Source organism: Passer montanus, unplaced genomic scaffold, assembly GCF_014805655.1.
Source record: "Passer montanus isolate IOZ18808 unplaced genomic scaffold, ASM1480565v1 scaffold29, whole genome shotgun sequence".
NCBI lineage: Eukaryota > Metazoa > Chordata > Aves > Passeriformes > Passeridae > Passer > Passer montanus.
In genome coordinates, this window is record NW_024367596.1 from 3,100,329 (window position 1) to 3,114,325 (window position 13,997).

General features: G+C 42.8%; 1 protein-coding gene across 3 annotated transcripts in view; it reads left to right on the plus strand.

Moving 5' to 3' along the window:
* The window catches only part of SERPINI1 (serpin family I member 1), a 44,552-nt gene that overhangs the window by 27,532 nt on the left and 3,023 nt on the right, over window positions 1-13,997 (plus strand). For all 3 annotated transcript variants that reach the window (XM_039713364.1, XM_039713365.1, XM_039713366.1), the window contains exons 4-7: window positions 209-403; window positions 1,174-1,378; window positions 8,697-8,794; window positions 13,678-13,764. In XM_039713364.1, coding sequence (XP_039569298.1) covers window positions 209-403; window positions 1,174-1,378; window positions 8,697-8,794; window positions 13,678-13,764 — 585 coding nt within the window. The remainder of the gene's footprint in view (window positions 1-208; window positions 404-1,173; window positions 1,379-8,696; window positions 8,795-13,677; window positions 13,765-13,997) is intronic.

Genomic DNA, 13,997 nt, shown 5'->3' on the forward strand with positions numbered 1-13,997 from the left:
AACATGTCCTTGATGGAAGGGTTTACACACCTACACTGTGATTTAGGTTTACAAAACACTGGCACTTTAATTGGAGATTTAATGAAACATCTGAATTGGAAATTACATGTTAACACTGCTTTTTATTTTCTTGCATTTTTCAAGCTGCCTTAAGTTTGGATTTAATGCTCACTTTGACACGCAGACTGACAGCTGGGTTTCTTTTTAGGTATGATCAAAGATTTTGTGTCTTCAAGAGACTTTGGTGCTCTAACTCATTTGGCTCTCATCAATGCAATCTACTTTAAAGGCAACTGGAAGTCACAGTTCAGGCCTGAAAATACCAGAACTTTTTCTTTCACTAAAGATGATGAAAGTGAAGTGCAAATTCCAATGATGTACCAACAGGGAGAGTTCTACTACGGTGAGTTAGACCTTCAGCAATTTAGAGCTACTAAATCTTCACTTAATGGGTTTGTTGCAGTAATATCCATTTGTATTGTTGTCTTTTCTCCCACCTAGAATTTTTAATGTGCTGTTTGCCCAAAGAAGGGACTCAGAGTTTGTTTTTTTCCTCCTAATGTGTGCATTATAACTGGTAGCAACATTTATAATGACTTGCTTGGTGCCACAGGGTGGATTTCAGAATGTTTATCCATTGGATTTAAGTTCTTTGCAATTCTTGAGCTAGTTCTGCTTATCACAAAAATATTTTTCTTGTGCTGTGCTAAACATTCAAATGAGTAATGTTTGCTCTTTACTGTTGGACTGGTATAATAGAGGTTCTTTGAACTGCAGAACTAATGATCATTTTTAGTTGGAGCTTGAGCTCCAAGTGGGTTCTGACATGTCTGGCAGCATTTTGCTCAGTCTCATCACTGAAAAATCCTCTCTCCTGAATAAAAAACTCTGCCCATTTCCCTGAAAGTCTCAGCAGCCTTAAATTTTAGGCTCTTCTCTGCCTAACCACTGAAAGTTATGTCCCAGAAGTGTGATTATCTACAAACAGTGTGATAGCTTGAGCTTGTATTCTTTAAGAAATCAAATGTAGGCCTGAAATTCTGTGATGAAGGAACCAATTTTGTATAAAATTTTATATACAATGAAGAGGGTCATTTTAAGTTCCAGTATCTAGTAAATACACAAAAGACAAAGGAAAATATTTCTAATGGGAGTTTTGTTTTCCTCCTCTAGGAGAGTTCAGTGATGGCTCCAACGAAGCAGGAGGGATCTACCAGGTCCTGGAAATCCCCTATGAGGGGGATGAGATCAGCATGATGATTGTCCTTTCCAGGCAGGAGGTTCCCCTGGCCACACTGGAGCCCCTGGTCAAGGCCTCCTTGATTAATGAATGGGCTAACTCTGTGAAGAAGCAAAAAGTGGAGGTGTATTTGCCAAGGTGAGAGCGTGCTCCCAGGTCCTGGAAGGGGGAATTGCATCCCCACTGGTGGAGGAGCAGGGTAGGGAGCCCTTGAACTGTCCTGCTCGAGCCTGGAGTGATGCAGCAGCCACAGGAGGGTGGGTCTGGGCATGCAGGGCAGGGTGAGGGTTGTTTTAGCAGTTGCATCCCTTTCAGAGAGAGGAGAGCTCTCCAGAAAAGAGAGTTCCCTCATCAGGAGCACATCCACCCAGAATGATGCTGAGAGTCGTGCAGAGCTCATTATGGACGAGTTCCATTTAGACAGGAGCCACAGAAATATTGGAAGTCTGAGCTACCAAATGTTTCATTTAGGTGTTAATTAGGTTTCTATGTGGTGTTATTTTCAGAACTTCTAGTGGTGTGTGTCTGTGCAGATACCAATATTGAGTGTTGAGGGGTAATTCCAGTCAATTTTGGTTTTTTTCCCAGCTGTAAGAAGTGCTGCTTTTCCTCCTTAGAGCAGCAAAGAATAACAAGACATCAGTACCAGAAAGGCTGAAATTTGTGTCAGTCCATTTGCAGACACAGGCTGTGTGCTCAGGGTAGATTTGCCCACATAGACCATTTGGGTCTTTCCTGGAATCCTACTTCATCCACCTTCAGATATTTCTGCTGCCTGTGCTCTGCCTGGCTTGGTAACAGAGTTGTTTACTACTAAATGTCACTAATAATGTACAGCTGGATCACACTGTCCTTCAAGTGATTCATGATGATTTCATGGAAGTGTTTATGTAACAATAGAGCCCATCTCTGAGAGGAATCACTTCCACTTCTTCTATTTTTGTGGCACTGTGCAGTGGGTACGTGGCTGCAGAAAAAATAAACTCGAGCGAATCCTTAAATCATTAAAACAGTTCTTTGATTTCAGGTGACTTGGAGATCTGAGCTTGTTCCATTTCACAGGTTCAGGCTCCCTGAGCTCCCTTCCAAAGCAGAGACCACTGTCCTGGAGCTGAGCACAATAAACAAGGCCAGCCAGGATAAATCAGGTTGAGATGGACTGGTGCTGTCAGCATGCCCTGATCCCAAGCTGAGATGGAATCCACTTCTCTGTGGAGCTTAAGGGCAGAGTGCTGAGGGTCCAGCAGCTTTCTGGGGCTGGTTTTCAGTCCCCTTAGTAAGAGTTTCTCTCTGATTTTAAGCCCCAGTTCCTCTGAGGAAGCAGGAGGAGCAGCAAAGAGCTGCATTGCAGGTTTTACACAGACTGAACCTGCTGCACTCTGTTCCTGGGATTTGTTTCTTGTTTGTTTTCTCTTGGAGCTTCAGGTCCCAGAGGTCTCAAAGTCCACTAAGACACATGGGAGGGGATTTTTTTCTCTTAGGCTGCTTTTCCTAGGTGTGAATGAGAAGAGAAATCTGAGGATTCTTCCATCCTTAGGCTTTCCTCCTGTACCTGGGACAGCAGCCTGTGCACCAAGTGCTGAAGTTGGGCATTTTTCTCTCCAAGAATTTCTGGAGTGGGAGATCCACAACAGGTTATGGAGATCCTCCATTGATTATGGAGAAAATCTGTAAAAACCAGCTTCCATATTGAAGTATCTTGGGTATCTGATCACATGAATGGCATTGAAAACATATTAATTATGTTTATGACTTGGATTCGGTTTGTATTGGTGATCTGGGGTTTTGTTTGCAGACACTCCAGGGTTCTCTGGAGCCAGGTTCTCACATGGGAACTTGAGGCCTGGGGTTTGTGTGATCATAAAATGTCCTTATTTATTCTGCCTTCAGGCTGCTTGGCTCTTATCCAAGCACCTCAAAGAATGGGATAAACACCTGCAAACTCAGGTTATACAGTGGCAAACACGTGCTAATCACCCTCAGTGTTTTCAGACTACAAAAGATAACTATCCTGGGCCCGCCCGGAATTCTGTGTAGGAATTCTGCAGTCTCCTTACAAAAAATCCTGAAATTAATTGCATGCTCCCAAGGTGTTGGATTTCCATTAGGGATTCAGAGGTGATCTACAGGATTTTGTCAATGCTCTAAATAAACACTTCATAAATATTTGATGCTGTGACTCAGAAAGGCATGTTATGAAATGTGGCCTCCAGGCTCTGTCCACTGAGAAATTGAAAGCAGCACTGGAATAAAATTAAATTTTTATATCTTGAGAGATGCTATCCAATTATAAAGTGAACATTTTTTAAACTTATACATTTGTAATGGGACTGAATGACTTGCCAAAGCAGAGTTAATCACAACTTTGCAATTTCTGTCTGCATTATCTGTGTGCAAATGAAATTGTGTATTATTCCTCTTAATGGCAAAGGAGAGATTTGTACAGAATGGTTAAATTACACTTCCTCATTTTCATTTCCAAATCATTGTTTCCAGCTTAACCCAGACTAAAATGATCAACATTTTAATCCACTTTTTTGCATAGGAGTGAAACAGACCATGAATCTAATTTACAAAGCTGTCTCTCCAACATAAATTACTTGAAGAGCATGGGAGGAACTGGTACCTAATAGTGGTGCTACTGTTTGCAGATCCTCTCTTCAGGATTGTTTCAGTGTGCCCAAATCTCTGTAACCTTTTTTGTGTATTTAAAATAGCTTTAAAATCTTTAGATGGTGCCAGAATGATAAGTGGTGTTAGCTGAAGGTTGTTCTCTTTAAAAGAAAAAACGGCAAGCACAAAAACCATCCCACAAAACCCAATAAAAATCCAAAAAATAAAAAGCAAAATGAAAAAAAAAAGTTTTTGAGATTTCTGGTTTTACTTTTTAACCTGCTGTCTCAAGTCCCCTTTTGGTGAGGAATGGGCCAGTGCTGGTTGTCCTTGAGACACAAGCACAGAAGAGGCACAAAACTCCACTGGAACACAAGTCCTGCACATTCAGCCCTGGAAGGAAGCATCTTCCCAGAGAAAAACCCACAACCTGCTTTGCTTCCCCTGCAGCTGAATGGGGTGTTTTTTGCCTGGTTTTGCTGTTAGTGGGGTTTTTCTGTTCTCTGGCTTGTTTGTTTTCAGTGTATTAAATCCTGGAGGCTGCTCTAGCACCTGGGGACAAGCTGGCTGAAATTCCAGCCAGGATGCTGGAACTGATAGCAGCTGGCACTGCAGCCTGGGTGCCAACAGTGCCTCAGTCCCCAGGGCCTGTTCTCCAAGTGATGCCTCAGGTTTTGGCTTTTCTAAGTTTCACATTCTGTGCTGCTTTAGTGTGCAGTTCTGAGCTTCACATCAGGGCATGGGGAGCTCTCTGCACAGAGCAGAGACACAAAACAATTCCTGCTCCAGCTGGGCACCAAGGACAAATGATCCCAATCTCAGCCCAGGAGCACAAAGCCCGTGGGCTGCAGAGAGAAAAACAAGCAGGGTGGGACTGCAGGGGCTGCAGTGGGATTGGACACTGAACTGCAATGTGCACATGGAGCAGAGCTGAGCCCAGGGAGAGACCCCGGCAGCGCTCGTGCATTTTGGGGCCATTTGGGTTCATCCTGGGTGCAGCCCTGGCTGGGCTCTGGTGCTGCCCAAGGTGCATCCATGGAGGAGATCCTTGAATCAATCCCTCCTTTATTCTGGAACTCTGGCCAGCCTCTGCTCTAGGGCAGCCTGCACAAGGCATCACCAGCAGGAATATTGATGTCAGGCACTGCAGCCATTCCTCTGCCTGTCCTGCAGGATTGCTCCCATAGAACCAATCTGAAAACCTGGAGCTGTCTTGCTTTGGCTCACTCAGAACCCTCAGGAATTTTTGAAATGATGGCGTTTGGGATGAATCACTCCAGGCTGCAGTTCCCTTCTCCTGCATGAGTAGACCTTATACCTTCATCCTCCTTGGCTCTTAAGCACCTAAAAATCACAGAAAATTCAGGGTTGCATGACACTGTAGAGGATGAACACATCTTTTTCTCTTTCTTAAAAGGCTGTAAAATAGAAGAAAGATGGCCTGATATAGAATGTTAATGCTTAACTACAGAATGTCAGTGACATAAATGCATCATTTTATTCTAATGCTTGTGCAAGTTTTAAATTTCATAAAAATGTCCTGATTCTCTGCTGAAATCTCCAGAGACTTGCTGGTTTCTCTACTTAATCTTCTCTTCAGTGTCTGTTTCTTCGATTTCCCTTTGTGGTTTTTAAAGCTCTCAGTTGCTACTGTTCCATGATTTTTGATACTGAAGTATTTAAATCAGTATTTTCAGAGTATTTTTAGCATCAGGAGCACCTAAGAGATGGTGGAGGAAATAAAAAATGACCATCTGGTTCATGATATGCAACAAACAGTGCAAATAACCAAGTGTCAGTGTATGGTGGAGCTCAGCATTGCCAGAGTCTGGGAAATGAGCTGGAGTGTCAGTTCTGTGCTCTGGGTTGTCAGCTTTGATTTTGAATATCATCCTCACTGTCTGTGAGGAGTGCACAGAAATCCAAATCTGACTGAGGGGTAACTCCTGCTGCATGTTTATGTTGAACTGCAGAGCCTGAAATTAAATTTCAGCCTGTGGAAGCTGCCCTGTTGCTTTTGAGAAAAGGCTGGTCCTGATGTCAGCTGAAAGATTGGAAATCTCATTAATAATTGATCTGTAACTCTCCCTGCTTTTCAGAGCATGTGAGCAAAGAGGGGAGGTCTCTTTGGAGTGGGGTTTTAGCACAAGACAAAACTCCAGGAAGGGAAGTAATGAGGTTTGTTTTCCTGAAGGGATCATTTGATATTTGTACAGCTGATGTGGTGTTTTTGGTCTGTTTTGTTGGTCACAAAAAGCAGGAGCTCACCTCTGTAGATGCTGGGCAGCCCCTCACTCTTCCAGCTGCTCAGGATTTGCCTTTCCAGAGCTTCCAGGCAGGGATGGAGCCTCCATCTCCAGTGGCTCTGCTGTCCTTCCCCCAGGCATTCCTTGCATTATAACCCATCTGTTTGCTTTCCCTTTCCTCAGATCCATGCTCAGTGAGCCTTTCCAGGTTTATCTTTTCCCTGAACCTCTCCCAAGGCTTCCTCTTGCTCAGTGAGCAGCAGCATCCTGTGCCACAGCTGCTTTCTGGGTCAGTTGCATCTCTGAGCAGATGGGTCTTTGCTGTCTAATGGTCCAGAGACTTAAACCCACCTCATTTCCATTTCTGTCTTATTCTTACTCTGCACTTGGAAAAAGATGCTTTTTTGCAGTTATTGTTCTTATTTTTCACCTCAAAGTTTGCTTTCCATGCAGACTGTACTTGCTGCTTTCTTATCCTGATATTCCTTATAAATTTGATGCTGCTGGTTCCTACCTAAATAGAGTTGAAACCCTGATGCATTTAATGTTGGGGTGAAATAAAAACCACAAAGGGAAACAGCACTGAAACTCTCATAACGTGTATTTTTAACAATCATTTGTATTCTCTGTAAAGTAGGTGCAGTTGGAAGTGATTTTCAGAATGTTTTAATGTAAATATAGTATAGAAGGAAATATTTTTGAGTTTATTTTGTGTGGAATTCTTTAACGTGCACAGAGAGGACCTCTGGACTGGACTAACTCTTGCACTGGGAATCAAATCTCAACTCATCTTTTTTAAGGTTTTTACCAAAGCCTCTAAAGTTGTTGTGGACATGTTTTACAAGAGTGTTATGAGAGTGGAAGTGTTTTACTTTTGGAGCCTAAAGGTCAGGGAAATTTGATTGAATGAGCAACTTGTAGAGTTGTTACCACAGTAACTGATGCAGAATCTGCCAGAACACCATGAGAAGCTTCTTCAGTACTTGCAAGTTTTGTTGGTCTCTTCTGATTCTTTTGAGAACTTGCAAGGCAGTAAAACCACAAGAATCATTTCCTGTGGTTTCGTTCCATGCATGCCCTGGAGTTGGTCTGGACAGAGTGCATGGACACTCCTGGTGCCACCAGTGATTTATCAGTGCTGAGCTATCTCCAGATCCTATTTTAAGCCCTAAAATCATTCTCTGAATAATGATAATTCTGGATGATATCCATTCCACCCCAGATTTTTGGCTTCTAGTGGCATTTCTAAGTTCATTATGAAAGTAGATTATGTACTGGATATTTTTCAGGTTTGTGTAAGTGAGGAAGATCCACTTGACTGTTAGCCAGTTCTGTTTGATGTCCAGATGATTCTTTTTCAAGCTGCCAAGGCTGGTGCATGCCAAGGTGTTGGACATCTCATCTCTCCATCAGCTGTGCCCTGCCCACAGCTCTGGGCCAGACTTTCCCTAGAAAAGAACACGTTGTTCTTCCATGGAGCTGGGGAGTTCAGTCCCAAAGAAGGAGATTGCCCACAAGCACATTTATTTGGTTCTAGCACTTCTGTGCCCCATCACCAAGGACTGAGCTGTGGCTGGGTCTGACTCAGTGGCTGCAGAAACCAGAACAAACCAGAGCAGCCTCCCACAGACCATGCTTTGTGCTGGGCAGCTCCAGCCAGCACGTTGTAAATCACAAATAATTCATTGCTCAGTCTCCAGAGCACCCAGAACTCACCCCTCACAAGGATTTTAGTCACTCTCCCGTGTCAGCCTCTACACATCTGGTATTTTCTGCTCGGGGCTGCCATTACTAATGTTTTTCTGCCACGTTTCTGTGTTTCTCCAGCTGTCCAGTCTCAGTCTGGCCATGCATAAAGGTCTTTTCTTTTTTGTTCTACTGACACTTTTACAATGTTTGAAAATCAGCTTGTAAATGGAACAAGCTTTTGCTTGTTTTCCACTGTCCCAGGTTGCCCAAAATGTTGCCCTCAGGACAGATCTCAGTTTGTCCTTCCAGCACACTAATCCAGCTTTTGCCAGGTTACCCTCAGTGCATTTACACTAACAACTATTTGTTTTCCCTCCTCTTTACTCACAATCAAAACCCAATTACAGTTGTGCCACCACACTAATTAGAAGCTGAATCAGCAGTGCTTTATATTCATATTCATAGCTGTTCTTTCTTATATTATCAAAGTGAAAATGGAGCATGTATCTTACTCCTCCTTTGCCAGCAGCTCTCTGGGAAGTTCTGCTGTCCTTTGCCTCATTTAATATTCTGTTCTGGTATCTGCACAATTAAATTCAGGTTTTAGAGAAAACCTCTTGTGTAAAAAGTAAGCATTTCCATTAGCTGCTGCATAATTTTGCTCTGCAGTTTTATGGGCAGGGGGCTGCACATACCATTAGCATATTTTTGATTGCTTCTGTATTAGGAAAAATCCAGCTGTGAGTAAACTCATTTGTTTATAAGCATTTTTTGGAAGGTGTCACTAGCACTGGATCTCCTACTTTGCATTATTTATCTTGGTGTTTTCACCTAGAAAATTTAATCTTCTAATAACAGTAAGTAGTGCTTACATCTGGCTTTTTGTAATGTTCTCTTCCATTCTCCAGGTTCACAGTAGAACAGGAAATTGATCTGAAGGATGTCTGGAGAGGTCTGGGAATTACAGAGCTGTTCAGCAGCAGTGCTGACCTCACTGCCATGTCTGGTAAGAACTTCTTGTCTTGTCTCTCAAGGTAGATGAGGAAATGCATTTTTCACCTGGGAAAGTTCACTCTGAGTGTTTCAGAACTGGGTCTCATCAGAGATGGAGACAAAGATCCCCTGCAAGAGGCAGATGCAGACTGGAGCAGTGCATGGCTGCAGTGCCTGGGTGGCAGGTGGGATTCACACCCCAGGGGGGTCACTCTGTGTCTCCAGTGCTCTTTGTCCCAGCATGAGGAGCACTGAGCTGTTGCACAGTTAATTCCTCTCCCCAGATACCTGCAAGCAGCACAGGAAGGAAGAGTTTGGAGAGAAAAGCAATTTAGTCACAAATATCACCTGCATTTGACAGAAGATGAAATACCCAATACCTTTAAAAATCCACGTGGAAGTGAGATATTTATGCTTTTAATACCTCCTGAAGCTGTTCATGGAGTCACAGCATGGTTTGGGTTGGAAGAGACCTTAAAGAACATTTCATTGCACCCCTGCCATGGCAGGGACAGCTCCCACTGTGCCAGGCTGCTCCCAGCCCCGTCCAGCCTGGCCTTGGGCACTGCCAGGGATCCAGGGGCAGCCACAGCTGCTCTGTACTGAGGTGGCACCTGTGTGATTTTGGGGTTTTTTCGGCTCCATGTGTTACTCCCCAGCCATCCAGCAGGTCCTTGGCTGGTGGCAAATCCCTGCTCTCCACAGTCTGACCCTGGGACAGTCACACCTCTGTGCCTTGGTCAAAGCACTGGCAATAATGCAAACCTTCCTCATTCCCAGGGGAATGTTTGTCATGTTCATGGCCTTTCATTTCTGCCAAGTTTGAAATATTCTTTATAGTCTGTCATGTAGCTTATTCCACTGGTTTGCCACCTTCACTTTTCCAGTGAAACTGAGGAAAAACTGGCTTTAGCTAATATGAAAAGGGTTGAAATAAATGAAAAACCCCTTCTTCAAAGAAACAGCATTTTTCTGAAGAAAAACACCTTCAATTTCTCTGCCAGCTCAAAGAAAAGTCAGCTTCCCTCTAAATTCTGGTCTATTTATAGGAAATTATTTACTTGAGAAAAAGCTCCAAGGAGAATGGAAAATGCACAGGGAACCACAAAGGCAGCACCTGGCTTTTATTTAGTTCCATGTAAAATTCATTTATATATCAGGGACATCTACTTTATCAAGAGGTTGGCAGCAAGAATCACGTGCTTGTGTCTTAATCCACGTGACTAATGATTTATTTAAAGTTTTGTATTTCTGACAATTGTACCATACAAAATCAAAACACCACGTTCTGCCTGACTGAATTAACTCCTCTGCCATTTAAAGATTTACTTGTTATTTAAGTATAGAGCAGTTTGTAGAGAAAATTCATGAGTGTTAGTGTAGCTTTTCTGCTTTTCACTGAAAATAGGTTGCTCCACCTGGGTATGAAAGTGTTATTTGTAAATTAAGAATGAAAAAATGGTTTTGAAGTAATGTCTTTAATGAAAACCCCACAGATGATGCTGTCTAAATGAAGTTTTAAGTAATTAAAGTACAAAATACTTGCCTTCTTTCAAATTTTCATCATTTAAAATATGGATAGAGGAAGGGGAAATAAGTAATGAAATCAAATTGTTGAAAGCTGACTTTTACAGACACCTGAATGGGAGATCAGGAAATGGAAGTTAGAAGTTTATGTGCATCTCAGGGTCACCCCTCTGGAAAATCTGGCACTTCATGAGGCCTTAAATGCAGATATTTCAACAAAATCTTTAACTGGACACTTAATTTAGGAAGCTATAAATCAACTTAAATAAATCAACTTAAATCTAAAGAGATTTTTGAGAAATTTTGTTGCATTTACAAATCCTCTCCTCCTGCTGTCCTGTTGCTCTGGCATTGCTGCCAGGAAAAGTCTCCTGCAATTTCAGCAGCAACCCAAATCCTGTCATCAGCTGCAGGCAGATTGGTGAGCTCAACAAAATTCTCTGTGGCTTTAGTGGATATAAACCACATTGCAGGATTATTATTCAATATTCAGAATTTTTTTTGCTGTTTCCCCTCAAACTGCAAAATAGACCCAGGAGGAGCAGCTTTAGCCTCTGGAATGTCTGGGCTCTGAGCAGCCAAAGGGAAGCGTTAATGCAGGTGCACTTTGCAAATGTTACTCCCTGGCAGAAATCAGGTTCTTTGACAATTGCCACAGGTGAGTAGGAGGACATTCCTGCTGGGCTGTCAGCTCCCCTGCTTTCTGACTCTCACTTTCAGAAAAGACTTTGACAGTATTTACTTGCGTCTGATTCCATCAGGTGTCCAAAATAATCTTGAAACAACCTCTGCTGTTTGAGATGTTGCCATTGTGACTTTATCACATCACATAAATTTGCTGCTTGAGTGTTTGAACACCACTGAAGACTTAGCATTGAACTAATTTCAGTGCTAAAACTCCCCTTCTCTTTCAAATGGTTATAATATTTCTGGCTGTTTTATAGAGCCTTAAAAGCAGCTGCTTTTAATGCAAGGTGACCTGGGTGAGCAATGAAGGGATCTCAGTGACTTCCTTCACAATATGAAGTAGTTAGAAGAGCATCAGTCCAGTAAATAACTCTTGGAAGTCTTGACTGACATCCATATCATTTTTCTGGGACAGCCTAAGCAAGAAGAGCCAATAAACCCACATGGTATTTTTTAAAAATGAGATTTGCAGAGCAGCCAGTTGGCAGCTGAGTGGGAGTTTGCAGACATATGGAGATAGTGACAAATGGAGTGTGGTGCCAGCAGAGTCGTGCTCATCAGGGGGCAGCTCCAGCTCCCTCCCACTCCCCAGGGGTCAGCCTTCCTGCACCGAGCTGAAACTTTGGCACCAGATCCCCAGGGGGCTTCCCTGAGATGTTCACAACCAAGCCAGGAAATCCAGGTTTTCTTATGGAAATGCACTTTTCAGAGGAGCTCCTGGAGAGAAATGAAGTGATGGGAGATGCTCAGGAGAGCCCCACCTTGTCCCCTGTGAAAGCCATGAGGGAATGTGGATAATCCACATGGATTATCCAGATGGAGCAGGGATGGGACAGTCCCAGCCTGGAGCAAGGGAAAGGCTGCCTGAACTCTCAGGGACAACATTATGCTTTCACAGGAAAATAGATTCATTCACTGCAGGGAGAGATGAATGAGAAGGATGTGATAGTAGCAATATAAAGAGAAGAATCTAGAGAAGGTAATTTGGGATGTGGAATTGCTCTTTTCATCATCCAAGGACAGAGATGTCCAATGAAGTGAAAGGCAACAAATGGAAAACAAATAGAAAGTGCTTCTCTCATGGAAAACTTAACCACGGGGATCTTTGCTGGATGTTCCTTGAGATTGGCAGGACTGAAAAAATGAAATTGCTCCAGAGCAATCAGAACTCTTTATACAGCACTGAAGAAAGGCACTCTCTGTATAGAAACTTGGGTTAGGGTATAAGGCACATGCTGCTGAGAGGATATTTTCATTTGTAAGTGTGCTGCAGTTTTCATTTTCAGGGCTTTTGTACCTTCTTGTGGAGCAGCAATTCCATAGCTGGTGCAGTGGGCTGGGCTGACTGGGTGTACTGGATCAGTGGCACTTTCTGTGTTCCTGTCAACTTAAAATGTTGGTTTTAATACTCAAATCCCAAAACCTTTCACAAGTAGCAACCTTTTATACCTGATGGCAAATGGTAGCAGTGTTTGTGCTCTCAGAATTAGGGGCTCTCAGGTGCAGACCAATCTTCTGAGGTGCTATTTCTCATCAGGAATACACCTTGGACTTCCATAAGCACCACCAAACTATGCAAAATAAAGCACTGGGAGCAAAAAATGGGGAATATTTTTGTGCGTATTACAGGGCACAGGATCAGGGTTCAGTACTGCAGTAAGAAAGAAGTGATTAAAATACATGATTAGGCTAAGTGGGTGATTCCCCACTTATTATGTTTTATTGAACATAAAAATGTGTTTGGATTTAAGATTTTTATTTAATGTTAAAGACAGGTGGGTGCTGCACGTGCCATGTTCTAAAGGAACAGGGTGGAAGCTCAGTCCCAGCTCTCAGGGCAGCCTTGCTGAAGGCTTGGGACTGAAGCCTAGACCTGGTACCAGTTTTGGCAGCCTGGTCTGTGTTTTACTGCACACAGTCCCTGAGGGGATGATTTGGGGCTTTTGTTGGTGTGATTGAAGTGCAGCAGCTGAACTGGGAGGTTTAATTCAGTGCTGAGTGTACAGAGCAGCAAATGAGCTCTGCTGGGGAAAGACTTTCCCAGCTGCTGCTCCTCCTGCCTTTGGCTTGCTGTGCTATTACAGCTACTGAGTATTCCAATGGAGCTGATCCTTCAGCATCCCACAAAAACCTGTGAGACATTCCCTGGCTTCAGCAGGCTGGGACTCAAATTAAAATATTGACAGAGAAGGATGGAACTGAAACAAGATTAAAAAAAACTAGCTCTGTGGTGGTTCTTGCAGTAAATGTTCCTCTTCAGCTTCTTGTAAATATAATAGAAGAAAGAAAATACCTCATTTTTCCTGGAGAAAGCCTGTGCAGAAATGAAATTTTTAATGCCTATAATGCCATGATCTTTTTTTCCCACTAATTGTATTTAAAATCTTGTGTCCAAGGGCTGTTTTTACCCTCTCTATATATATACTGTACTGGGCTCTGGGCAGTCCTGAGCTGTGTTAATATCCATGGTATAGGAGAGCACTACAAATCTGAGTGAGGTAAACAGTGGTGTTAATGGGTATTGGCAGAAGGTGTTTTAATGCAATAAAGTTCTTCTCCTTCCCTGCCTGCTGCAGAAGGTGGATAATGGTGTTGGGGTTTTGGCAGTGTTTGGGGTGGGTTCTTTAAATGCTTCCATCTTACTGTTGAGCCTCTTGAAATATGTTCCCCTTTCCTCTGCAGATAACAAGGAACTTTACCTTGCAAAGGCATTTCACAAGGCATTTCTAGAAGTTAATGAGGAAGGATCAGAAGCTGCTGCTGCCTCAGGTACCTGACTGAAAAGCAGAATTAAATCAAATGTCTGGGTATTCTGTGCTAATTAATTTTTTACAACTGATTTGCTGTACAGCCAGGAAAGCTGAATAGCAGCATGGAGACACAGCAGAGCAAGTGTGCTGCTTGCAGAAGAGAATTCTGAAAATCAGAAGTGTTGGCATTTTTGTAACATGTTTTACTAAGAGTTTTGAGCATCCTGTGAAAAATCTCTATTTTCTGATTGT